At 45.2% G+C, this 27,510-nt stretch overlaps 1 protein-coding gene across 9 annotated transcripts in view; it reads left to right on the top strand.

The window, feature by feature from the left end:
• The window catches only part of Mylk (myosin light chain kinase), a 244,422-nt gene that overhangs the window by 121,382 nt on the left and 95,530 nt on the right, over nucleotides 1-27,510 (top strand). For 7 of the 9 annotated variants that reach the window (XM_058583501.1, XM_058583500.1, XM_046458049.2 and 4 more), the window contains 11 exons: nucleotides 1,572-1,620; nucleotides 2,462-2,624; nucleotides 3,560-3,725; nucleotides 6,574-6,720; nucleotides 6,858-6,876; nucleotides 8,075-8,264; nucleotides 8,390-8,690; nucleotides 9,256-9,462; nucleotides 13,702-13,836; nucleotides 18,432-18,584; nucleotides 19,822-19,932. In XM_058583501.1, coding sequence (XP_058439484.1) covers nucleotides 1,572-1,620; nucleotides 2,462-2,624; nucleotides 3,560-3,725; nucleotides 6,574-6,720; nucleotides 6,858-6,876; nucleotides 8,075-8,264; nucleotides 8,390-8,690; nucleotides 9,256-9,462; nucleotides 13,702-13,836; nucleotides 18,432-18,584; nucleotides 19,822-19,932 — 1,641 coding nt within the window. The remainder of the gene's footprint in view (nucleotides 1-1,571; nucleotides 1,621-2,461; nucleotides 2,625-3,559; nucleotides 3,726-6,573; nucleotides 6,721-6,857; nucleotides 6,877-8,074; nucleotides 8,265-8,389; nucleotides 8,691-9,255; nucleotides 9,463-13,701; nucleotides 13,837-18,431; nucleotides 18,585-19,821; nucleotides 19,933-27,510) is intronic. The other 2 variants (XM_046458052.2, XM_046458053.2) reach the window with 2 other exon arrangements.

Here is a 27,510-nt window from a genome sequence, read left to right as displayed (position 1 = left end):
CTTGGGCCTCACTAAGTTGCTGAGGCTGGCTTTGAACACACAATACTCCCGCCTCAGCCTCCCAAGCCGCTGGGATTACATGTGGGTGTGTGCCATAGCTCCCAGCTCAGAGCAGAGCATCTTTAAAGTTTGATTTTTACTTGCTCAAAAACTTTCCAGAAGGACTGAATGGTTTACCTTTCTCTAGCAGTGTGTGAGGGCCAGCTTTTTTTTTTTTTTACTATATTTAACGTCTAGATCCTTCAGAACAAGTCTCTTTTTATCAGTTTAGAAATTCTTTTAACCTTGAACTGAGAATGGAATGACAAGAACCAAATCACGTTATGGAACAAAAACTAGATCAAGCTCATTGAGTAGTTATGTTAAACAGAAATGCATGTGTAGTCCTCTCCAGTCATATGTGATGCAGGTGCTTTATGTTGATCCCTTTGCAGGAAGTTCTGGTGAAACCTCAAAACAGGTGTGGCTGAGGGATGTACTCAGCCATGGTCTTCCTCCTCCACTCCTGCATTCCTGTGCAGTCATATAAATGTGATCTGTGCGAGAATTTAAAGAAGTTTACCCTTTTCAATTAACACCTTGAAAATTACCCATTGTGACTACTTGCTCGTATCACAAAATGACTTACACCTTTTCCTGCATGCCTTGGGTAGGCTTTTATAAAAATTCATTGCTTGCAACAAAATTAGAACAACTTCCAGGGTGCTCACCATCTCAAAAATATCCTCTCTTTCTCTTCCTCCATGTCATGTCTCAAGAAACAAACCAACAACAACAACAACAACAACAACAACAAAAAACACATCAACCCACTACTGCATAGTTATTTCCTGGTCCCATTATGAATTGTTTCTCCCCAGCTATAGCAACTGGATAAAACCAGCTGACCCCAGCTGTGTTCCTGAGTTTGCTATTTAACTGCTTCCTGCCCATTCAGGGTTAGCAGCACCTGATGTGGCAAATTCTCAGCCAGGACTGGCAGTGCCAAGTGGGACAGCATAGTAGATTCCCCGGGAGATGCTGGCCCCACTGTAGCTCATCTGCAGTGACCTGTCCTGCTTCATTCCAGCTTGCTGCTATTTGATGGGCCTTCCATGGAAGGATGGAGTGTTGGTTGTATCTGTCATGAGTAGATATGAAGAGAGATATGCCTGGAAATCTCCCTTCCTCCTACACTGGGTCTGTTCTGGAGAGGTCCTGGATCATCACAGATAATCCCCAGTGGAAGATCCTGAGTGACACCTCAAAACTTAGCAGAGTGGTGAAATGTTCTAGAACCTAGCAGACCTGAGTAAATTCCTGCACTGTTCCTGGCTCTGTGGAACTTGTGTGGGTAACTTCTTTCACACTTTTCTCAACCATTTAAAAAATAAGATAGTGTAGTACCAGCCTCATTAAGTTACTGCAAGAAATTCATGTGGTAATGTGTTCATGCCCACAGTGACTCTACACATGCTTATGTTACCATCATTGTCTCACCCTGCCCCTGTTGTTGAATCTTCTTATCATTGCTTCATGTTGGTGGCTCCAACATGACTGTTCAGCCCTCTTTCTGTTTCACTTCTTCTCAGGGAGTTTTGAGAAGAAGCGTGATCGACCCGTTGTTTCCAAAACCTTGGGGTAAGTTCCAGGATGTTTGAGCCGGATTCAGGGTTGAGTTGGTTTTTTCTGCTGACTAGACCAGCACATAGGTTGTAATTATTAAAGGGTGGGAACCTAGTGAAGCAAATCTTTCCCACAATACCTCCTGACCTGGTAACTTCTGTGGGTAACCCCCTTTGACTGGTCCCACCTGCTAAATGGTAAGGAAGTGGGAGGCATGACTATAGTCTGCAGAGAACTCTGTCAAGACAATAGTCAGAAGATTTAAATGAGCAGACTTAGAAAGGGCAAGTAATAGTAGTTTCTGTAACAAAGAAGCCCCAAATTGCAAAGGCTTACCACAGGGAAAACTTTTTGTCCTAGGAAGGGGGAGTTCATTTCACATGTTCTTGAGCAGGTGGAGAGTCTTGCATGTTCTCTTCCAGCAGCCCAGGCTTCCTCCATTTTATTGCTCCATCTCCTGGAATCTGCATCTAGCCAGTGGTGTGGGCAAGAAAGAAGGTGGAGAACCTTGTGGGAGGTTTCTATGAGTCAGCCCTGGAATTTGCAACAACACCTCTGCTCATGGTCATTGGCCAAAACCCGGACTTTGGCCAGAGCTCAGTTGAATTCAGGTGTCCCTAACTGCAAGGGAGACTAGGAAATGAAGTGTAGCTGCAAGCCCAAGTCGTACAGGAAATAGGTTTTGGTGCCATACATTCTTCCAGAAGTGGCAGAAGAAATTGTTTAAGGTCTAGAGTTGGGTAGGCTACCCTTGAATGGTTTCTGATTACAACTTAAATTATTTGGAACAGGTGGAGGGAGGAGGATCAACTTGCTGCCTTGTGTAGGACTGGATTTTCTTGTGATCTCTTCCCAGGGGAAGATATTCAGCCTCAGCAGGGTCTTGTCCTAGCATCTGGGGTGAGTGTCCCCCAAAGTTTGCTACCAAGCTGGGCCGAGCAATGGCCAGAGAAGGACAGATGGGGCGATTCTCTTGCAAGATCACTGGCCGGCCACAACCACAGGTCACCTGGCTCAAGGTGAGATTTCATCTTTCCTGACTCTGACCCAGGCCAGGTGGCCCTGAGAGCTCGGCGTTAGACCCTGGGACTACTAGGAGTCTGTCACTTCAGTCAGTTCCTTCTGTTCCATCCGTAGGGGGTTCACAAGGTTCCTTTGTATGCTTGATGATGATGCATGGTTTCGCCCCCCTTTGTGTTCTCTCCTGTTGCTCTAATTCTTGTGCTCAAGAAATATCATGAAATTTCTGAGCAAGACGGACCCGAACACCTCGAGGGTGGAATAGGAAGTTAGGATGATAGGCTTGAGGTCACAGCTCCCTGTGTCACAAAGCACGTGGCACTGGACAAGTCATTTGATCTCTTGGAACACTGTTTCCTTATCTGTGAGGTGGGGACAATACCACCTAACTCAAAATGTTGTGGAGACTCCATGTGAAAGTGCTTCATAATCATTCAGGCCTGGGTGAAGGGAATGCAGTGGCCAGCAGGGGGCGGGATGTGGAGGCAGGACAGCAGCATTGGAGTGGGGCAGGCAGTGAAGAACAAAGGAACAGGTGGGGTCAAGGCCAGGGAGAGTAGGTTTCCTGGAGTTGAAACTCCTGGATAAATGTGGGTGTTAGGACACCTTTTGCCTACTTCCTAATTCTTCCACACTCACCCTGGGAAAAGCATAAAAGGAATAGGAAAGCAATGAAGCACTGAAGTAAGGAATATAGGGCTCCCTATCTCCAGCTAGGGCTCCTTTGAAACAGTTTCCAGTGCCTTCTCCAAGCTGGACCCAACACCACACCATAGACACAACCTCAAGTCATGCCCTCTGAGCATGTTCACAGAGCCCCGAGCAGAGGGCTGCGCCGCCCAGTATCTGTCCCACAGGATTGACAGGAGGTGGGAGGACAGTGCCTAAAGGTGAGCAGACTTCTGTGACCAAGCCACCCTTCTGCCATCCACAGGGAAACGTCCCACTGCAGCCAAGTGCCCGTGTGTCTATGTCTGAGAAGAATGGGATGCAGGTTCTGGAAATCCGTGAGGTCACCCAGGATGATGTGGGCGTGTACACGTGCATGGTGGTGAACGGGTCAGGGAAGGCCTCCATGTCAGCTGAGCTCTCCATCCCAGGTAGGTGCGGGACTATGCAGGAGGACCCCTTCCAGGTGTCTTAACACCCTCCACCCTAGGATGGTTGCTCATTGCACATCTGTATGTGTAAACATGTGACACACTTACCCACACATCCCCAGGGGCAGCGTCTTTAACAGGAAGAAAAGGAGATGGGCCTGCAGTACAGTTCTGGCCCTAGAGGAAGATGCCCTGAGCTGGCTGCCCATTTAATTTGTGTCCCTACACATGGCCCCACCCTGTGTCTTCAGTTCTTCCTTCTCACTCAGACACCTTTTTTGTACCTCTAATTGCCAATTAGAAGAGTGGACATTGCTAACGTCTTGCTATCACCCCTGCCTAAAACTTAACTTGTTATCTACTTTGTCCTTCAAACCAGATGTTCCCTCAACTTAACTCTTTCTCCTTAGTATTCCCATTTTCCTTTCCACCAGACTGGACATGTTAGCATCCCATTTTATCCCCACTCTTCCTTTCTAGAACCATCAGCCCTTGTCACTTGTTCCTTTGAGATCTGAACATGCGTCCTCCTTACAGTTCTCTTGGTTCCTCCAGGTCCAGCCTGGGGAAGCCAGAGAATGTGGGTGGGAAGGGGTGGACATCACTTCACTGGGCATGATAGCCAATGGTCACCAGTTTCATTAGTCACGGAAGTTGGCTCTGGCTTGAGGATCAGGAAGGCTGCTTCCTTCTTCCTCCCTTTTTTCCCTCTTCCCTTGGGTGATTTTTCTCTTTTCTATCTCCCTCCTTTCTCAGAAACTATGCCACCTTGCCCCTTTTGCTTTTTTGGCTACATTCCACAGAAAGAAATTTGTTGGACACCACAACCCAGAACATATGTATGCGTAGAAACGTATGTAACCGAAACAAGTTTCATGAAACAGCCTTGATGTATGTACAGTGCACACTGGCATTGTCTTTCTTTTTTTTAATACCAGGGATTGAACTCAGGGGCGCTTAACCACTGAGCCACATCCTCAGTCCTTTTATTTTATTTTATTTTTATTTGTTCTAATTAGTTATACATGACAGCAGAATGCATTTCGATTCATTGTACACAAATGGAGCACAAATTTCACTTCTCTGGTTGTATACCATGCAGAGTTGCACCACATGTGTAGTCATACATGTACCTAGGGTAATGATGTCCATCTCATTCCACCATCTTTCCTGCCCCCATGCCCTCTCCCCTCCTCTCCCTCCCTTGTGCCCAATGTTCCTCCATTCTTCCCATGCCCCTCGCCATTATGGATCAGCATCCACTTACCAGAGAGAACATTTAGCCTTTGGTTTTTGGGATTCACTTACTTCACTTAGCATGATATTCTTCAACTCCATCCATTTACCTGAAAATGCCATAATTTTATTCTCTTTTAATGCTGAGTAATATTCCATTGTGTGTATATACCACCATTTCTTTATCCATTCAATTGTTGAAGGGCATCTAGGTTGGTTCCACAGTTTAGCTATTGTGAATTGAGCTGATATGAACATTGATGTGGGTGCACCACTATAGTATGCTGATTTTAAGTCCTATGGGTATAGATGAGGAGTGGGATAGCTGGGTCAAATGGTGGTTCTATTCCAAGTTTTCTAAGGAATTTCCAAACTTCTAGAATTAATAAGTGAATTCAACAAAGTAGCAGATATAAAATCAATACCTACAAATCAAATGCATTTCTATGCATCAGTGATGAACCCTCAGAAAGAGAAATTAGGAAAACTACCCCATTCACAATAGCCTCAAAAAAAAAAAAAAAAAACCTTGGGAATCAATCTAACAAAGAGGTGAAAGACCCATACAATGACAACTACAGAACACTAAAGAAAGACATTGAAGAAGACCTTAGAAGATGGAAAGATCTCCCATATTCTATTTTATTTTTCAAATTTTGAGACAGTCTCTCTAAGTTGCTTAGGGCCTTGCTAAGTTGCTGAGGCTGGCTTTGAACTCAAGATCCTCCTGCCTCAGCCTCCCAAGCCGCTGAGATTATAGGTGTGCACACCATGCCTGGCCATGCTGGTATTTTCTATTCCATTGGACAGCATTAAAACAAGAAGTTCTGGTCCTGACCAAAGAATGTAACTTCGCAACAAGCTCTGGGTCTAGAACTGCTGTCAGTCATCTGGAACAGGGTTCTAGCTCCTCTCCCTTTACTCACCTACCATTGAATTTATTTATTTATTTATTTATTTTTTCTCTTGACTGAGTTTTAATTTATTCATTAAACCTAATCTGGAGGATGTGGATGAATTGGACTTGAGGATATCACAGTTTGAACTGGAAGTTTGAATGCCTTATGAAAGGAACAGGATTTGGCTTTATGTGGTGAAGTATAAAACTCTTGCAGGATTCAAAACTAGCCATTGAATTTAAAAGCCACTCCCCGCTAAGGTTCTTAATGATAAAGTGATACACTGCCTGGGATTTGTTTTGAAGTACTCAAAAAAAAAAAAAATCAAACAAAACAAAACAAAAAGGGGGAGATGAGACTGGGGACATATTGCTTTTTCCTGAATCTTGTGATGGTTCTCAGGGTTTGTGACAGCCTTCTCTCTAGTATTGTATATTCTGGAATTTTCTATGATAAAAGTTTAAAAATAACATGGCAGGAAGTAAGTATATTGTATGCCTTTTCTTGGAAGAAAGGAATAAAATTTCACTTTCTCCATGTGTTTTTTAAAGTATGTATTTGTCAAAACCAAACACTTTTGGGGGCCTGTTCCTGAGGGTCATGGTAAGTTAGAAGTGTTTGGGTTTGACATTTTTCTAGATGGATTTTTGTTGGTTGGTTGGTTGGTTGGTTTGTCCCTGCACTGATTTTTATTTCCTTCTGTTTAATGCAAGGGAGCAGATTCCATGGCCCAGGGCACCAGCCACCGTCAAAAAGCCCAGCGAGTGCAGGCCCTGGAGCTTCTATGCTTTCCAGGACTAGAAGTTTCTCAGACAACTCAAAAAGTTCAGCACCAGGGAAGCCAGAAGCAGCGAGGCAGGGTGAGGCCAGAGTGACTGGGAAGTGCTTGGGACATGGAAACTCTGTAATAAAGGAAAGAGATGTGGTCTTATTGTTTTCTCTTCTTGGTCTATAAAATATTCCACTAACTCTCTGTCTCCTCTCCCTCTTCTTCCAGGTTTGAACAATACCAATAGGTAGGTCTAAGCTTTGTGATTGTCACATTTTCCATCTTGAAATGCCCCACAAGAAAAGAATGATGTCATCAAGAAATGCATTGAGTTTTCAAGTTGTGGTACAGGGAGGAGAATTGACTGTGTGGGGTGTTCTTTTGTTTGTGTTTTGCTCTGTTCTCCTTTTGTAATATGCCATCCAGTTCTACATCAGGGTTATCATTGGTTTTGAGACTCTTGAAAGCTCCATGCCACCCTCTGTCTTGGTATCCTCCCGGTACCTTTCCAGGTTAGCCATGTTCAAGAAGGCGAGAATCCCCCCACTCACCCAGCCAGTGCTCATGAGCTGCCTCCTGTCCTGTATGTGAGGTGCAGAGCTAGACCACGAGTGCAGTCTACCATAGAGAAGTGCTTCAGACATTCACAAATACCTAATTACAACTGTGGTCCCTCTGGGAGGAAGAATGACAGAGAAATACTAATTTGGATTTCAGGGCCAGCAATGCCCTTTCTGAAAACTTCATATTCTAGCTCAGACCTATGAAGTATAATATTAGCATGCGAAGAAAAGTTCAGGAAGAACATGTTCCAAACAGAGGGTCTAACACGTGTGAAAACTCTGAGGTGAGAGGTGGGCTAAGGGGCCCCCAAAAGAACACCTGTGTGGCTGCAGCCTAAACAGTGTCTTGAGAGGGTCCTAAGACAGTGCTCTCTTCGGGGAATTGTATGAGGCTTAGTTTTATTCTTTTGGCAGTGCTTGCTAGGCAAACACACTGAGCTGTGTCCCTGGCCCCCAGTTTTATTCTTAATAGAGTGGAAAGCTGTTGGAAAACCCTTGAGCTTCAGGTGACACAATTCGATTAATGTTTTTCAAAGATTGACTACAGTTGCTCTGTGGAACTGGATTGGAGAAGGGCTATGTGGACAAGGAGAACCGACTGGGTGGTTTGAACTCAGGGCACCAGGGAGAAGAGAAATGTAGATAAAATAGGCTCTGAATGGAGACACAGGACAGGGACGGGTCAAGAATAGCTGCTGGTGCTGTGTCTTGGCAAAGTGAATAAACTGCAAAGAAATGTTTTTGTTCTTAATTGCCCCTAATTGGTAGGCTTTTGTGATCCTGGAATCTGTGCTTATGATGAGAGATGCTTGTGGATAACCAAATGATTATTCTGTCCCTCCTGCTCCCCCCTCCACTTCTAACCCCACTGCCACTACACAGGTCATTTGGGAGAAGAGTAGAGGTCCCCAGTTCAGATGTCAGGAAGGAGGTGACCAATGGAGTCTCAAAGGGGCCGAAACTCGACAGCCTGGAGACTGCAGCTGCAAGTAATAACTGCTCCAGCCCCCGGGGAGGACAGTCCCCCATCTACACCTCAAACAGCCAGCCACAGCCCCTGCAGGAGCCCAAGGTGATGCTGACGGGGGTCTCACCTAGAATCCCCATACCCCCTCCCCTCTCTTTAGTCCCCTCTGTCTAGTCCAAAATACCTCCTTTCTCCTCATAATATTCTCTAGTTCCTTCCATTTACCACAGACCCCTGTCCTGCAGAAGACTTCCAGCACCATCACCCTGCAAGCCACAAAAGTCCAGCTGGAACAAAGAGCACCAATCATGGGAACCCCGTCTCCTAGGGAAGAGATGAGTCCATCTGTTCCCCAGCCAGCCACCCTTTCTACAGGACTGTCGGACCTGGGAAGCCCAGAAGTTGTGAGCAAGGTTGCTACCAGGAAAATCCCCATGGAGAGCCAGAGCCATTCAGCATGGCCCAAGTTTGAGAGTGAGCCCCAAAGCCAGGAAGTCAGTGAAGACCAAGCAGTCAAATTTAGGTGTGAGGGTGAGTAGAGCTGATTAAGGTTACTGGTCCCCAAATGTAGTCCCTTGGTGGCCAGTTCCGTCCTTCAGTATGCAGCTGGTCTGTACCTTCTATATCCACCCATCCCCTTGGACTAGGTGCCCCAGGAAGCCAGAGGTCTTCCCTTCAGGAAGGACTGAGTTTACAAACATCCTTTATTTTAGAGAGATAGCCAATGGTGGTCTATTGTTGCTTGCAACATAGAGTATAGGCCCTATGCCCTAATTCTGACTACTCTGGATGAACAAAACTCTTCTCCTCCTCATCAAAACAATAAACAGTAGGTCTCCTCTTTCCTTCCTTCCTGGCTTTGGCTGACCAGGAGACCTGGCCCATCACCCCTGCATTTCTTTTCCACAAGGACCCTGACTATCTCAAGACGTTGGAACCTTATGGAACCTAAAGTTAGGAGTAAGGAAACAGGCTCAGAAGTGGGAAGGCCATCCCACCATCCCAGTCTAAGCTCTTCCCTTGGAGTCAGGCTTTCCTCACCCTGCCCCACAGTGTGTTTTTGCGGGAGGCTCATGTTCTTCACCTGGCCCTGTAGTTTCAGGGATCCCAAAGCCTGAAGTCACCTGGTTCCTGGAAGACGTTCCAGTAAACAGACAAGAAGGCACCATTGAGATTTATGAAGATAACGGGTCCCATTACCTCTGCCTGCTGAGAGCTCAGACCAAGGACAGTGGGAAGTACAGCTGCACAGCCTCCAATAGCCAAGGCCAGGTGTCCTGCAGCTGGACCCTTCTAGTGAAAAGTGAGTACATTCCTCCAGGTCCCCCTGGATCCTCAGCAGGAGGACAATTCATGGGTGCTTCACAGTTGCAGATGGTTCATCTCCTACAGCCCTACACCCAGGCCTGAGTGTAAACAGCACCACCCACGTGCTAAGGCCAAATACATTGCTCTCCATCAGTGATTCTTTTTATTTTTAATAAATTTTTTATTTGTTCTAATTAGTTACACATGACCGTAGAATGCACTTTGACACATCATACATACATGGAGTATAACTTCTCATTTGTCTAGTTGTAGAGTTACATGGGTCATGAAATCATACATGCACATAGGGTAATAATGTCCAGCTCATTCTACTATCATTTCTATCCTTAAACCACCTCCCCCGTCTTTAGTCCCCTCTGTCTAGTCCAAAATACCTCCTTTCTCCTCGCTCCCCCTATTGTGAATTAGCATCTTTATATCAGAGAAAACATTTGGCCTTTGGTTCTTTGGGATTGGCTTACTTTTCTTAGCATAATATTCTCCAGTTTCATCCATTTACCGGCAAATGTCACAATTTCATTCTTCTGTAAGGCTGAGTAATATTCCATTGTATGTGTGTGTGTGTGTGTGTGTAATTTTCTTTATCCATTCATCTGTTGAAGGGCACCTACCCTGGTTCAATAGTTTAGTTATTGTGAATTGAGCTGCTATAAACATTGACGTGGCTGCATCACTGCAGTATGCTGATTTTAAGTTTTTTCCCAACAGTGATTCTTAATCAAGGGTGCACATCAGGATCACCTCAAAATAAGCATGCCCAGCCCCACTCCCAGCCTAGCTGAGTGCTACCTCTTTTAGGTTTCTCAGCTGTCCAAGTAGTGCCATGACTCAATATTCGTGACCTCAGAGCACCAAGTATTCACTAAGTGTACAGATTTAGGGAAATGTGAGATGATGTGGGATACCACATCTTTTATGTTTATTATAATATCTGATTATTAAAGTAATAGATGCTAATTTGGGGGCATTTAAACCACATATAATCTTATGACTTCAAAATAAATATTTATTGTTTTTTGAACAAAATCAGCTTTGTGCTATTAGTATGCTATCTTCTATCCTAGTTTGCTCATGTAACAAACATCTTTATTATTTAATATTCTGTTATTATTATTATTTCTATATTATTTAATTATTTATGCTTTCAAGCATGATTTATGAATGGAGATATAATATTGTTGAATTTTTCAAATCAGTTATTTCTATTTTTTACTATGATAAATAGGATTGGGGGTAGAGTGCTTACCTAGCATGGATGAGGCCCTTGGTTCGATCCCTAGCACTATAAGTAAAAGAAAGCAAAACAAAACTATGATAAATATTCTAATACCCCTTTATTTTTCTATAAAATCTCCCCTTAACTATAAATGTATACTGTGGGACCCAGACCCCTGGAATACCACTGAGAACTGATTAAACAATACCACAGGATAGAATCAGCAAGCTGCAGGCTATTGACAAATAACCATTGCCCATTCTTTTCAACAAAGAAAGTGTATGCAAAACAAGGAAGAGAGACGTGAAGGAGGAACAAGCTATAGGAAATTCAGATTAGAAGATATGAAAGTGGGCTTAATAAACTTTTTGTTACTATGTTGTGCATTTAGTAATCTTTTTTTTTTTGGGGGGGATCTGTGCATTTATGTATACATATGTATCTATACACACATATACCTATATTTTATAGGTAAATATGTGCACTTATATTCTTTTTCTATTATCTCTTTTTTTATTGTTGGTTGTTCAAAACATTACATAGTTCTTGATATATCATCTTTCACACTTTGCTTCAAGTGGGTTATGAACTCCCATTTTTAGCCCATATACAGATTGCAGAATCACATCAATTACACATCCATTGATTTACATATTGCCATACTAGTGACTGTCGTGTTCTGCTACCTTTCCTATCCTCTACTATCCCCCCTCCCCTCCCCTCCCCTCCCCTCTTCTCTCTCTACCCCCTCTACTGACCTTCATTTCGAGACTAGAGTCATATGTAATAATTTATATTGTTAAGAGACCAGGTTTTTCAGGTATATATTCTTGTGTCATAACCAGCTTATCAATAAACTTCGGTGTATTGTAAAAAAAAAAATAAGTATCAATATGAATATTGCAAATTTCTCAAACATGAATAATGTAAGAACAGACCCCTACACCTCTTGGGTTGTCTGTCTGTCCCTTCCTCTGTGCTGAGCCTGCTCAGAGGCACTGTCATTCTGTCTTGTCGCTGCTCTTCCACTGCCTAACTTTCCCTTAGGGTCTAGAGGACAAGGTGTGGCTGTAGAGTCGGAGAGCCGGCTCTGAAACTTGCCCCACCTTGGACTTGACTATGGGAAATGATGAACTGCACCTCTAATGTGAGCTAGAGATGGCAGCCTTGGCTGTATCTTCACAGTCACAACTTCTCCAGCCTCCACAAGGCCTGGTCATCTTGACAGTTTACCAAGATGCAGGTCATGTGACATGTGCTCTGTTAGCATCTACTACCAACACCCTTTCTCCCTCCCTCCTTCCCCCTCCTCCTTTCCTTCCTTCCTTCCTTCCTCTCACTGCAGGAAAGCTGTTTCCCCAACCAGACCTCTTCCTGTCCCTTCCCTCTATGAAGGTCTTACTTAACCACAATTTCCACTGCCTCCCTTTTGCCTCTCTTTTCTCCCTCCAAGCATGCCCTTTGTCTTCCCTGTACAGAAAAGAAAAGAACCCTTCGCTCTGCTTGACGACCTCAAACACTCTTTCACCCTCAAACTACACTTGCTCCAAGTAGTGGAGTTTCTGTGCACAGCTTCCATTTGATGGTAGTAATAAATACCCACTGAGGATGCTCTGTGGGCCAGGCTTTGTGCTAATGCTGTACTTGGGTTATTTCATTTAATTAGTCCAACAGTCTTAAGAGAAAATTATAGTTACACCCATTTTGAGGGTACTCAACTGCAGTGAGGTTAAATGACTTGACCAGGGTCAAATGCCTTACAGAAGATGGCATATTCTAACCCTAGTTGTCCTGGCACCAAAGCCCATCGCCTTTTTGATGACTCTTGAGACATTCCTCAAGTGAGGGAATTTGACACTGACTAGGGAAGGGTAGAGATGGGGCCTCCCTACACCTCTTGGGTTGTCTGTCTGTCCCTTCCTCTGTGCTGAGCCTGCTCAGAGGCACTGTCATTCTGTCTTGTCGCTGCTCTTCCACTGCCTAACTTTCCCTTAGGGTCTAGAGGACAAGGTGTGGCTGTAGAGTCGGAGAGCCGGCTCTGAAACTTGCCCCACCTTGGACTTGACTATGGGAAATGATGAACTGCACCTCTAATGTGAGCTAGAGATGGCAGCCTTGGCTGTATCTTCACAGTCACATCTAGAAGAGTGCCTGGCACATAGTAGGCTCTCTATTACTTGTTTTCTTGTCCACAATCTGCTGTGATGTAGTATGGCTTTCCCCTCATCTCCGCATTGAACAGTCACTGCTGAAAAGCACCAGGGATATGTCTTCTCACCCCTCAGCCATCTTGACCCATTGCACCATGTTCTAATTGGTATAAAGTAAATGATCTGTTCCTACTTTTCTTAATTAAAGGCCCCAAACCATCAAGTGTTTCCCAGTTCATTGATATAGAAGCCTTCTGGAAAGTTCAGCTTAGAGGTTCTCCAAAAATAGAATGTACATAAGAATCAATGCATATTTCCAGGTCCCAGCAGTTCTGAACCCTTGTTCAGACCACACTTGGAAAACTAAAACACATGTCAGTCTTTGTCATTTGATTCATTCCTGGAATTGGAAAAAAATAGTAATCATAATTTAAAATTGAAATAGCTTCACTGTAGGCGTCTGGTCTCTACAAGTAAAAATCTATCAAGACTTTGTAATCACTATAGGACATTAGGAGAATATGTCCCCAGGACAACAAAGGTCAAGACAGACAGGAGCTGCCTGAGTCAGAGGAGAGAGAGCAGGCAGGGCCAGGTCCTGAGCACCCCAGATCTAAGGTGCTTTGTGCCTGTGAAAAACCCCTGGCCATCCCCCTGCTTGGGAATCGGGTGTCTGGTGCTGCTGTTTCCAAGGTGTGAAGGTAGACAGGATATAGCCAATATTCCAAGCATGCCCAATGTCCAGGGCAGCATGGCATCTGCCAGTGAGACTTGGGGTGCCCATGATCAGTCACAAGAGTGGGCAAACTGTGATCTGAGATGTTCTGTCTATTCTTTTCCCCCCCAGGGTTGGTTACAATGGGGGAGGCCCCCTCATTCTCCAGTGTCTTAAAGGACTGCACTGTTGTCGAGGGCCAGGATTTTGTGCTGCAGTGCTCCGTACAGGGGAACCCAGTGCCCCAGATCACTTGGCTGCTCAATGGTGAGTCTCCCGTCCCCAGCCCCATGAGCCCTGGAGCCCTGCCTTGAATTCTCAGTTCTCCCTCTACACCATTTGCCCCCTGGAAGCCCAGGGTATGGAGAGAACTCAGAAAGTGAGTCTGGTACCCAGTGACTGAGCAAGTTTCTCCCCTGCCAGAGCCTGAGTTCCTCATTAGCACAGTGGGAACAATGCCATTGTCCTTGGAGGGGGTGGTTATGAAACTAAAGGAGTCCATGTATGTGAAGTGGTTAATGAGGTGCCTGGCACATGGGTGCACACACAATTTTATTTCTTTCCCTACAGTCAGACCTATCAGAGTTCCTTGGTAAATATTTGTTGAGTCAATATACAAACAATAAATGAATAAACTAGTAGCCACACCAGAAGTTGTTGTGGGCGCTTGCCTTTTATTTAGTGGCTGGTGGGTTTTTTAAAAATATTTTTTCAGTTGTCAATGGACCTTTATTTTATGTATTTCTATGTGGTACTGAGAATCGAACCCAGTGTCTTACACATGCTAGGCAGGTGTGCTACCACTGAGCCACAACCCCACCCCCAGTATTTCTTTCTAATGTTAATTTTAGTTCTATAGACACATGCCAATTTTTTTTTCAAGTAAGGTCCTTTGAAAAAATTAATCACTGTATATTATCATCCTTTTGTTTTTAAAAAGGCCTTCTAATTTCAAAGGTATGGAAGAACTCTGATTTTATAACTGAGAACAAATCCATTAAATGAGTGAGACTGGGCAGGGCCTGCTTTGGGGAGATACAGAGAGTCAGGAGGCACGGGCATTGGCCTTCCCCACCACAGAGTGGTCAGGAGGCCTGAAACACCCCAACTTTACACTTCTGAATACTGACTCCTTTAGTTACGGGAATCTGGGGGAAACAGAAGGTTTGGGGTCTCTACTAGCTCTTGCCTTTGGTAAAATAGGCTCCTTAAGAGGCAACACCCATCCCCTGTGCACCCAATTGTGTCTATGTCATGACACATGGCCTGGGAACCTTCCATGTTGGTAGAGTTTGCTCATGCTTTGCTAGAAAGGATCTTTGAGAAAGTGCCATGTATTCTTCCCATATGAAGTCAGCTTGGTCAGATAAGAGAACTAAGGTCTGCTATCCCTCCTCCCACACCTCACCTAAAGACAGAAATCCTGTGGGGCCCTCTGACTGGAAGGACACAGCCTCCTTGAGGCTAGAACAGAATATGGACATAAGGACTAAACTTCTGCCTGGTTCAGAGTCTAGAACAAGGGTCAATAAACATATTATCTCAAGGACCAGATAGTAAGTATTTTCAGCTTTTTGAGCCATACAACCTGTATGAGCACTAGACTCTGCTGTTGCAGCATAAAAACAGTATAGATGCTGTATGAGTGTGGCTGTGTTGCATTGTAACTTTATGGACAATGAAATGGGAATTTCAGGTCATTTTCATGAGAGGAATTTTTCTTTCATTTTTTTCAACCATTAAAAATATGTAAAAGCTATTCTTAATTTACAGGCTGTACAAAATAGGCCACCGGTCAGATTTGGCCCATGGACTGTAATTTATGGAACCCCTGGTTTACACCTCTCAGGAATGAATTTAGTGAATCTTGGTATTTCCACACTCTTACCACTAGGGGGAGATTGTGCTTAAGTTGGGTTTCTTTTTTTTTTTTTTTTTTTTAATTTTTTATTGTGGGTTGTTCAAAACATTACAAATTTCTTGACATATCATATTCCACACTTTGATTCAAGTGGGTTATGAACTCCCACCTTCACCCCATACACAGATTGCAGATTCACATCAGTTACACATCCATTGATTTACAAATTGCCATACTAGTGTCTGTTGTGCTCCACTGCCTTTCCCATCATCCACCCTCCCCCCTCCCCACCTCTCCCCTCCCCTCCCCTCCTCTCTCTCTACCCCCTCCACTGTATAACCCTGAGGGTCTCCTTCCATTACCGTGCAATTTACCTTCTCTCTCCCTTTCCCTCCCACCTCTCATCCCTGTTAAATGTTAATCTTCTTCTCCTGTTCTTCGTCCCTACTCTGTTCTTAGTTACTTTCCTTATATCAAAGAAGACATTTGGCATTTGTTTTTTAGGGATTGGCTAGCTTCACTTAGCATAATCTGCTCTAATGCCATCCATTTCCCTGTAAATTCTATGATTTTGTCATTTTTTAATGCAGAGTAATACTCCATTGTGTATAAATGCCATATTTTTTTTATCCATTCGTCTATTGAAGGGCATCTAGGTTGGTTCCACAGTCTTGCTATTGTGAACTATGCTGCTATGAACATCAATGTAGCAGTGTCCCTGTAGCATGCTCTTTTTAGGTCTTTAGGGAATAGACCAAGAAGGGGAATAGCTGGGTCAAATGGTGGCTCCATTCCCAGCTTTTCAAGAAATCTCCATACTGCTTTCCAAATTGGCTGCACCAATCTGCAGTCCCACCAGCAATGTACAAGTGTACCCTTTTCCCCACATCCTCGCCAGCACTTGTTGTTGTTTGACTTCCTAATGGCTGCCAATCTTACTGGAGTGAGATGGTATCTTAGGGTGGTTTTGATTTGCATTTCTCTGACAGCTAGAGATGTTGAGCATTTTTTCATGTACTTGTTGATTGACTGTATGTCCTCCTCTGAGAAGTGTCTGTTCAGGTCCTTGGCCCATTTGTTGATTGGGTTGTTTGTTCTCTTATTGTCTAATTTTTTGAGTTCTTTGTATACTCTGGATATTAGGGCTCTATCTGAAGTGTGAGGAGTAAAGATTTGTTCCCAGGATGTAGGCTCCCTATTTACCTCTCTTATTGTTTCTTTTGCTGAGAAAAAACTTTTTAGTTTGAGTAAGTCCCATTTGTTGATTCTAGTTATTAACTTTTGTGCTATGGGTGTCCTATCGAGGAATTTGGAGCCCGACCCCACCGAATGTAGATCGTAGCCAACTTTTTCTTCTATCAGACGGCGCGTCTCTGATTTGATATCAAGCTCCTTGATCCATTTTGAATTCACTTTTGTGCATGGCGAGAGAAAGGGATTCAGTTTCATTTTGTTGCATATGGATTTCCAGTTTTCCCAGCACCATTTGTTGAAGATGCTATCCTTCCTCCATTGCATGCTTTTAGCCCCTTTATCAAATATAAGATAGTTGTAGTTTTGTGGATTGGTTTCTGTGTCCTCTATTCTGTACCATTGGTCCACCCGCCTGTTTTGGTACCAGTACCATGCTGTTTTTGTTACTATTGCTCTGTAGTATAGTTTGAAGTCTGGTATCGCTATACCGCCTGATTCACACTTCTTGCTTAGCATTGTTTTTGCTATTCTGGGTCTCTTGACTGTGAACTACTTCCTGTCCAACTCCCCCCAAGTGGAGTTTCATGACTCCCCATTCTGACTCCCTAAGCTAACAGCTCCCTGTTTGTGGGACCAAAATAGGTTTGCTGAAGTAAAAAGAGAGCTCTTACAATGCTTGTCTGCACATTTGGACAGCGGAGGCTTTCCTTAACTGCAGTAAGGAAAGTGTTAGTAATCTCAAGGAAGAGGTTTTGGAGGGTGTCATTAACACCAAAAAATAAAAAAATAAATAAAAAATAAATAATAAAGCAAAGAGCAGTGTTTAATCCACTCAGTGGCAGGGTCCCAGCCCCTGCCTTTCCTACCAGCCCCACTCATATGAGGGTTGGGAAGATTCTCTTTCCTCCAGCCCTGTGGCAGGCTGGGCAGTCTCTTTGCCAAACCATCATGGAGACATGAAGTGTTGCTATGTGCAAGAAGAAAACATTGCATTACAGGGAAAGCATTTCTTTCTGTACTTTCTCCCACCCCCTGCAGCCACCCCCAATTTTATGAAGTGTAAACCAAGACTCTGAGGCCTGGCAAGGAAAGGAACTGACAGTTGCTTCCTATATGGCAGATGGACACATTCCTGCTCTAAGTCCAGAATCTTCAGTAATGAGATGTGTTGTGTTTTTTCCCTGGAAATTAAAGGTTATATCCTGAAATGATAAAGTCCCAGGAACATACAGTATTAAGGAAACTACTGAAGTTCATTGCACACACTCCTGTCTCCACACAGGACTTTGTGTAAAGTGACATGAATAAAGGGCTTCTCACAGAAGGTTTTAGTTCCCCATATTTATCTTTCCATAAATGCTAAAATGCACCTAATTGCACAGAAGAAATGAACCTAATTGCTACATTAGGGTGGGGATACAGAATTGCTTTCTGATAAATATCAGCAGTGGGAAATGCAGTCATTATTTCTAGAGACATCTAAAAGGAACTGGGAGCCATGTGCTCTGTCTAGGCAAGGTCTGCTCTGAGCCTGGGCTATGGGCCAAATGACCCTGTAAGATCCCTTCCAGGCGCAGAATGCTGTGAAGTGGACAGTATGGAATGGGGACTATTAACTTAGCACAGAATGCCCAGAACTGTGTCCCTTTCCCTTCTGCCCTCCTAATTCCTCCAGAATCTCTTTCCCCTGTCTTTCCAAGTCCAGGCTTGCCCTCCATGGGCTGGGCCAGCCCCAGTGTCATGACAGCAGCAGCCCTGCTGAGGACAGGTGCTCCCTGGTCTGAGCTTCCTATGCTTCCCTCCACAGGGCAGCCCATCCAGTATGCTCACTCCACCTGCAAGGCCGGCGTGGCTGAGCTCAACGTCCTGGATGCCCTGCCAGAGGACAATGGCACCTACACCTGTCTGGCCGAAAACTCCTTAGGACAAGTGTCTTGCAGTGCCAAGGTCACCGTCCATGGTAGGAGCCTACAGACACCTTTCCTGCAGACATGTCTGCTCTGGAGGAAGGACACTTTTGTAGAAAATAATATTACTGGCCCACATCAGGGAGCAGAGGTACAGATGACATTGCTGCACACCACTCCTGATCAGCAGTGGCTACGGCAAAGGACAGGCTGCCAGAACCTCCTAGGCTCAGAGGAGGGATTCAAGCGACAGCTCTAAACCTGAAGTCAGGCAGGTGGAGGAGATGGGCTCCAGGGACTCATGTGACTGGGGTGTGCCAGTGGGAGGAGCCAATCTCCTGCCCATTCACCCCGTCAGAGCCAGGGGAAATGCAGGGGAAAGAGACAGGGGCTCCCCTGGCTCCGGAAGCTCCGGATCTGGTAAGAGGAGAACCACCCACTCTCCAAGAAAGCTTAGGAGGAGTACCCCAAATCCCCCGAGAACGTAGGGGTCTTACAAATGACCCACTGTGTCCTGGGGACACTAAGTAACAGATTGTGGGTATTGAGGCCTCTAGAGGGTTGCAGGTTGTCCCCTTCTCCTTCTGCTTCTGCTCCTCCTCAGCACCCCAGACTTGTTTTTATGCGTCACCAGCCTGTGTCCAGTAATCTGATTATCACAGTCATTCATTGATTGGGCAAGCACTTAGTCCCCAGGAATCACAGGGAGCCATAGACTCAAGACTGAGCTGTCTGGGCTGTGGAATCAGGCATGGTGACAGTTCCCGGGCAGGTGCTTCTTGAGTCCAGGGCCTTCAGGTAAGCCAATTTCCTCTCTCACCTGGGGCCTGTGACCCCAGTGCCTGAGCATAACTGGGTCCTCCGGGTGCTTGGGCTGGATGAGTGTGTCTTCCCTATCAGGCTAGCAGGGGACTATGCCTCCTCCTTTGTCCCCAAGAGCTCAGGCCTCTCAGGAGAGCCCCCTATAATGTGAGCAGAGAGCTGTGAGGCTGCAGGAGATGGTTTCACAGAAAAGGAAAAAGGGGGAAAATAAATGTTTGTAGCCTACTATTTCACCTCTGTCACTCACTAAGACTGGTGGCTCTGGGGCTGGGGTGCTATCTGTTTTACACAGAAGAGTCTGGAGGTCTGTCTCATGAAGCCAGGGTCACTCTGCCAAGTGCAGCATGCTGGCAAGTAAAGCTGGCCTTCTGAGCCCAGGTCCTGAGACATGAAGCCCAGGCTATTCTATTCAGGCCCTTTTTTGGTGGGTCCTTCCCCTATCCCACAGCAGCACTGTCCATCCCTTAGGGACAAAGGAACCCACAACCATGGAGAATGTGGCTGATGCTGACTCTGTGGGGCTCTCCGCCCGGAGTGGACCTGATTTCTCTGAAGAAATGCTTCGGCACAGAATCACTGGTGAACTGGCCTGCCCCTTCCTTCCAGGAAGCCCTCTCCACGTGGGTCAGAGCTGCCGCGGGCCCTGGGAGTTTCCCAGCCAAAACCCTGGTGGACACATTTCTCCCAGTTATCCTCATAGTTCTAATTTCATGGCTCACAGGGGCCTTGGGAGATTGTGGCATGAGATTTCTGAGGGAGCAAGAATGGCTCAGAGCCTGGTCTCCAGGGGCCAGGGGAACAGCTCTTCCCTCCCACCAGCTGCTTTTTCTCAGAGGTCCGTGTGGCACATCCCAAGTCTATAAAGGACCAGAGGACAGCACACAATGGGCCAGGCAGCTCTGCCTTCTCCCTACTGAGACTCTACTCACCAGCCTCAGCCAACCACCAGCTAATCCAGGGCCTGTCCTGGGTTGTCTGTGTTTAGATTGGATTAGAAAGACGCAGCTGAGCTATGGGTATAGAGAGGTGGGGTCTCCGGATGAGGGGTCAGGAACTCTTTGGGGGCTATTCTTCTGACTCCTGGGTCTTGGGGGGAGAATGGGGTGGGGAGCGAATGATCGCCCATCCACATGTGTTTTAAAGTAGGAAGAGAGGTCTCAGCAAGGACTCCGCCAGTCCCCTTGTTCTAAGCACAGCTTGCGTGAGTGAGAACCCTCTGGTGGGGGATTTACAGGCCTGTCAAGGCCAGACAGAGGCTCAGATACCATAAATGGTGATCGAGGCTGAGACACAGCCTCGTGCTCATGCCCAGCAGCCTTCAGGCTGTCTCTGCACAGGGTTGGACAGGGCAAACCTGGCACAGTGACACCGCTGGCACTGTGCCCCAAGGCACTCAGGGGGCTTGGGTCTGCGTCCTGCAACATCCTCAGCTGTGAAGGATTTCTTGTTTTCTTGGCAGTTCCTTTGGCTCCAGGTCCTCTGGGGACAGGTGGAGGCCCTTGTTTCCTACTGCCTTGACTGCTGCTCCAGTGTCTCCTGTAGCTGCCTAGGCCTCACTCTGTCACCCCCATTATGGCACCCATTAGTGGGGGGTTGTATGGATGTGGCACTGACTGCCTGATGTGACTCCTGCTCACCACTTACTAGCCCTGACGCCTGGGTGTGAGCCTGCCAGGCCTCATTTTCCTCTTCTGTGAAATGGGGATTCACGTGGTCACTCATGGTACCGTGAGGATTAAACAAATGAATACATTTAGTGTCTCTAGAACACAGGAAGTGCTAATTATGTGCTGCTATGACAAATGTCCCAACTTTTAAACAAGATAAAAATATTCTGGGGAGTGATTTTACCAAAAGGTGGGCTTGCTACAGTATTTTCTGGAAAAGAGAGGAATGAATCAGAGAAGGGAGGTGCTGAGGTTGTGACCTAAAGCCATGGACTCCTGTGCCTCATCCCAAGGTCTGTGGTCACAAGATGGCGCCATTCAGCAGGGCTTCTCCCTCCAGTTGCCTTTCCTCAGAGAGGAGCCAGTTCTGGGGGCAGCTCTGCAGGAGACAAGCTCCATCTGAGAGTTCAGCAGATGTCATGCTGAACGCCAGGCGTGGGCACTCTTTCTCACCTCTTTATCCTTTTGCCAAGGTTTTGCAATCATCCAGAGTCTGTGGCATTTTCTGAGGCCACTTTGTGCCCTGCCTCTCCTCCTCTGTTGCTCTCTTCTTCCCAAAGCTCCACAAATGTCAAGTTCTCTGGAAGCCTGTCCTAATCTCTCCAGAGTGGGTTCTCTGAACACCCTGGACTCTCTTATCATGCTTATTTATCAACAAATCTTTATTTATGCCAGGTATTGTACTAGAGAAACTACAATAAGCAGCTCAGACAAGGACCCTGCCTTCGTGGTTCTTATGTTCTGGTGGGGACAGTCAACACCTGGTTTAATTTCAAATCCTGGAAAGTCCTGTTAAGAAAACAAGTGAGGGGACTGGGTGTGTGGCTCAGTGGTAGAGTGCTTGCCTAGCACATGTGAAACACTGGGATTGATCCTCAGCACCACATAAAAATAAATAAATACAATAATGATATTATGTCCCACTACATTAAAAAAATAAAATAAAACAAACAGCATGAGAATAGGGGAGGGCAGTGGGAGGGGTACAATTTTAGTTGTGAGGTAAAGGAAGCCTCAGAGACTTGGAAAAGAGTGCCCTCATGCAAAGGCCCTGAGTCAGGAGCAAGGTGACAGCAAGACGGCCAGTGTGGCCTGTGCCAAGTGAGCCAGTGGCAGAGTGGCAGAACCTGAGATCACAGAGAGAAGCAGGGTGCATCATACAGAGCCTCTAGGTGTATGTAGAAGTAGTTTATTCCAAATATGAAATCTGATTGTAATTGCTTATTCCTTGTTTATTCTACCCCTGCAGGGAGGGCCCAGGTCTTCCCAATGTGTGCAGAACAGGGCCTGCCTCATGAAAGGTGCTCAATGACCCACCAAGAGGATGAGCCTGTCATGGGCCTTCCCTCAGTTTCTCTCTTTTCTGGGTGCCTGGTGCTCACTGGGGTGTGCAGGAGATCCACAAGTAGTTTTATTTTTTTTAATATATTTTTTAGTTGTAAATGGACACAATACCTTTATTTTATTTATTTATTTTTATGTGGTATCGAGGCTTGAACTCACATGTACTAGGCAAGTGTACTACCTCTGAGCCATAACTCCAGCCCCACTACTAGCTTTTGAGGGTCCTCAACAAATATGCCTTCTTTCCTCCCTGCAGACAGGGGGAGGAAAAGTCCCCAATATTAATCAGGTGATAGTCTTCCCTCTTAACCCCAGATAAAGCATAACAGGTGATTAACCCAACTTCCTGTGGAGCCCAGGAAGATCTGAAATAGAGAAGGAATTCACTGTTTGGGGGTAATGGCTGGGGGTGCTTCTTAGGCGAGAATATTTTAAGTTTATTTTACCCTGGAGCATCTTTCCTAAAATTCCTAAATGACTCGATTTATTAATAATCTGCTAATTGTACCCCGTTTTGACATAGTTTCTCAGTCTAACGATTTGTTTATTTAACCAAAAGCCTACTGGGGCCTATTAGAGGCACCTAAGGATATAAAGTGTGAATAAGTTTTTAAACAGATGATCTCTAAAATAAGAAATAAAATTTAGTCAGCGTATTCATTAGAGTATTTGTTGTGAGGAAGAGCCCCTAAGGAAGATGGCACACCCCAGTGAGGATAGCTATTCACTCCACACTCAAAACACCAGAGGCACAGTTATTTTAGATTGATACCAGGCACCCTGAGAGGCTTCTTCAACCACATTTGAGCTTGAGCCACTCTTCCCAAGTTGTGCACAGGTTGGACACAAACTGGCGTCAGGCATGACCCTGCCTTCTGTGAGCTAAAAATATTGACAACTTTTTAAATAGTCATATAGGCTAAAGAGAAATTTACTGAAAGACAAAGATAAACATTGGTTTTAACTTGTCTTTTTTTTTTAATATATCAAGAATCTTAGTCCACCCAAAACATCTGCCAACAAGCCCTTTAAGCTCTAAGAAGGCAAACACTTAATTAAATGTTAAATCAACGTGCAACCAACATTTTAGTTTTGTAGAGGTTGAGTCCAGAATAGGATGTGTACAGTATGTGGGTTCTTCACGTTCTAGAAGAATTGTGAGGGTGGAGATATGCACATTCGTGTACATATTATAGAACTGGAGCCTCATTTTACTAACTGGATAATTATCGAGATAGCATCTGTCTACTTCTACAGCCCATAAAAGGTCATTCCTGCCATTTCCTTATTGGAGACCTTCGTCAAGAACGGCATCCAGGGCTAGGTGTAGCTCAGTAGGGTGCTTGCCTAGCAGGTGTGAGGTCCTGGGTTCCATCCCTAGCACTGCAAAAACAAAACAAAATAATAATAATAGTAATAATTAAAAAAAAAAAAAAGAATGCCATCAGAATCACAGCATTCTCTTCCTAGTGGCACAGTGTGTCCCATGTTAGGACAGTGTGATGGGGAGTGTGGTTTCCAGGCACTCGTTGGCTGGGGACATTGGGTGGCTTGGATGATGTACCTTTCTGTTTAGAGTTTGATTATAACTTTTAAGACTGTAAGAAGGCTGTGGCTGCAATGATCCCTGCCTCCTGTCTAGCAGCCCTATCATTACTGGTAACAGATCTTTTTCAGGATGTCACACGTCATGTTCCTTTCATTCTTTGCCTTGCACACGTCCCTTCCCATTTGCTTAAGTTCTGGAGAAGCCAGTAGGAGGAATGCCAAAAGAGATCCAAGCTACGGGAGGACGAATCCTTTATAATGCTGTGAAAGTAGCCCTTTTGCTGACTTTACAAGAAGATTCTATTTGGTTTGGAGACTGACTTTTGTTGAAAGGGAGTTCAAAAGCCTCCCTGGGGATCTTCAGCTTACAAATGCCCTGGAGATGGGAATGGGCTGGGCTGCCCTTCAGCTGGGCAAAAGGAGCCCTCCTTTTATGACTCCCCCAGTGTTAATCCTGGAATTTAGGAGAAGGAGGAGGTTGAGCCCCCATCCCTGGACATGCTGGATTATGAGCACCAAATAAAGGAAGAGGGGAGGATGGCTTCTGCAGTGCCCCCTCAGTTGATGATTTATTGAATTTCCATAGAATAGCAGGGTTTGGAGCAAATCAGATCTGCTTTTGGAATGGTATTTTGCATTGTAATATCGAAGGAAAATAGCTCATGTTCAAAGCCAAAAGAAAATCTTTTGTAGATCCAAGATACAGACAAACATGCATTGAATGTAAACTTGGATCAAAAATGTGGGGTTTCCAAAAGTAGCAGGTGACCAGCAAAAGTTGGCCAGCAATAAATAAATAAATAAATAAATAAATAAATAAAATGCTATTAAGGGGAAATTCAGATCCAAGTTGTTTTTCCTGCTGAACTCATAAAAAGAAAAGGAAGGATCCTGAAGGGAAGAGCAAGGAGAATTATTATGTACAGGAAGACAATGAGATCACAGCCAGCCACCAGGGCAAAGGCTGAAAAAGGTTGTTAATGTTAAGTCCAAGAAGAACTGAAGACTTTGATCAAGCCTGAGAGGTTTGAGGAACAGGTTATTCTGGTTATATCAGATTTAGTACAAAAGGTAGCAAATTGCTCCCATTCTGTGGGTATTTAACTCTTTCTCTAAAAAAGAGTTTTGCAAAATGTTACATTGCATTTGTTTCGAAACTAAAACCACTATCTATTCATGTTTCTAAGAAGAAATATTGCTTCAATAGAAAAAGTCTAATTGTCCAGAAAAAAACTGACTTGTTTCATTTAATTCCCATAACGTTTTCACTTTACACTTTTGAATTAACTCTGCAGGTGAGGAAAACTGATGCACAGAAAGGTTAAGTCAGCTACCCACAGTAGATCTTGGCTCCTACAGCTTCTGCACATGTCCTTTTTGCTTTGCTGCTCTGGGCCCCTAAGTCATTCGTTTGATGCTTTGGTTCACTAGAACATGAATTTAATGTTTAATATCAAGATTAGGAACTGTCTTCAAAAACCACTTCCAGTGGACTGGATATAGCTCAGTTGGTAGAGTGCTTGCCTTGAATGCACAAGGCCCTGGGTTCAATCCCCAGCACCAAAAAAAAAAAAAAAAAAAAAAAAAAAAAAAAATTCCAGTGAGTCAAAAATTAAAGCAAAATTAGCAAGAAGGAAAAACTGTGGGTCAGTAGGATGATAAAGAGGGGTCTGTGTGTATGTGTGGGGGTGAGTTCATTTCTGTCTGTCTCCCTCCCTGGTCCTTCCCTCCCCTTGTCCCCTCCCTTTCTTCTTTCTTTTCTCTCTGCTGCCTGTTCTGCCCTTTATCCTACTTCCTTCCTTTTCTCAAGTGGTTCTAACAGCGTTGGTCTATGTGGCATGGTTTTCACTTGTCCGTGAACTTCTTAATAAGCAGTTTATTCTTCATCTTAATTCTTGTCACTTCCCTTAGAGGACAGGCCTGATCCTCTTCCCTTCTCTCAAAATGGAACAGTGGCAGTTCATTTAATGACTGAGGCAGCCAGTGAGTGCCTGGAGAGTCATTGGTCAATACCAAACCAGAGCAACAGATGAATCAGTTTACACCCGGAACCCTAGACCCGTAAGCCAAGGAGGCAACAGCTCCTCTGGATCCTAGGAAGAAGGCCCTCCCTGAGCTTGCTCTCAGCAGAGAGCAGGAAGCACAGCTGTGGGAAAGGCCTGGGGTATATTTAGTCTGGCCTTGTTGGAGCTGAGTAGCACATCTGTCCTGGGTCCCAGTGACCCCTCCCTTGCAACTGTGGCCAGTGTCTGCTGCCTTCCTCCCACTGAAATGAAGAAGGCTTAGCTCCCTGGGCTGGTGCTGCTGGGGGCTCTCACCTCTGACTCTGGCCTTCCCTCCCCGGCCTCAAGCCAGGTTAGGTAAGGACTGCCCCAGAGAAGCCAGTCTCTGGGCCAACTGATGGCGCTGGGTGTGAACACAAGCAATGACAGAGGCTCCTGGAAGAATTTAAGAGACCTGCCTGTGTTCCCAGTAAATAGAGGGAAGGCACCCAGACCAGGACCCGGCCAGCTGTACCCTCAGCCCTGGAGGCCCTCAGCACAGCCCGCTTCCTTCTCTGAGTCTCAACTTTCCCACGGGGACATGGGAAAATAATCAGCCCCATGCCACACAGGGCATCACCAGTGACACTGGGTGAGCTGTAAACACACTTTTGAAGCACAAAGCACTGGACTTTGTAAAGAATTGTTATCATTTCATCTCAGTGGCAACTATTAATTCCTTTTCTGCCCTATTAAAAGTAAATGTCCTAGTTTGGGGGACTTTTCTCATAGTTTATTGTCAGGTTGAGTTTGCCCAATTAAAAAAGTCAGTAGGTTAGGTAAGTGAGAACACATTTATTTTTATACTTGTGTGTCAGGTATTTGTTCTAGCTGTTTTACATATTGTTTCTTGTAGTCACCTAAGAGCCCTGCTGTTCTATCATGTAGACGGCATGCATTACGTTTATCAGCATTGCACTGTCATTGGTAATTGATGATAACCACATGATCAATTTAGACGACAGGACACTGAGGCCTGGCGGGGGGGGGGGGGGGGGGGAGTTGCTGCAGCTCACACGGCTAGGGCCAGGAGTTAAGAATGCCAGTCTCCATCTGTCTCTTCTCATTTGATGAAGTCCACGAAAGAGTGAGCATAAACTGATGCAGAGCCTATGGGCCACACATGAGCCGGGATGATTTGTTTGGCTTTGGAATGAAATGGAATATACACACACATTGCCCTTTTTGCCTGGCTTTGCTCTGCTCTGCTTTGTTTTTCTTGGTTGTCAAGAGCCTAGCGTGTGGGCCACTGATGGTGCATTTGTCCTCGATGGCACTGTGAGTGCTCACTGTGGGTCACTGGGGAAGGCTGGTTCCCTTTAGAGCTATCCCTTGTCATCAGAAGGCCTGGCTGTGAGCTCTAGGTCTACCTGTACTGGCTCTGGACATATCACTTCCCCTAAGCATGTTCTGGTCTCACTACCAATGAAATAGGGTGATGGGGCTGGGACTGGAGTTCTAGAAGTCTGGTAGGGCTTTTCTCAGGCTGCATGAAGGAAGCCACTTGCCTAGAACCCAAGATTCTCCCTGGCTCCTTAATCCCAGTGCCGGGAGTG

The sequence above is a fragment of the Marmota monax genome, unplaced genomic scaffold, assembly GCF_021218885.2.
Source record: "Marmota monax isolate L192 unplaced genomic scaffold, Marmota_monax_Labrador192_F-V1.1 WCK01_AAM20220418_F8-fsc00052, whole genome shotgun sequence".
NCBI lineage: Eukaryota > Metazoa > Chordata > Mammalia > Rodentia > Sciuridae > Marmota > Marmota monax.
This window is presented reverse-complemented; position numbering and strand designations above follow the sequence as displayed.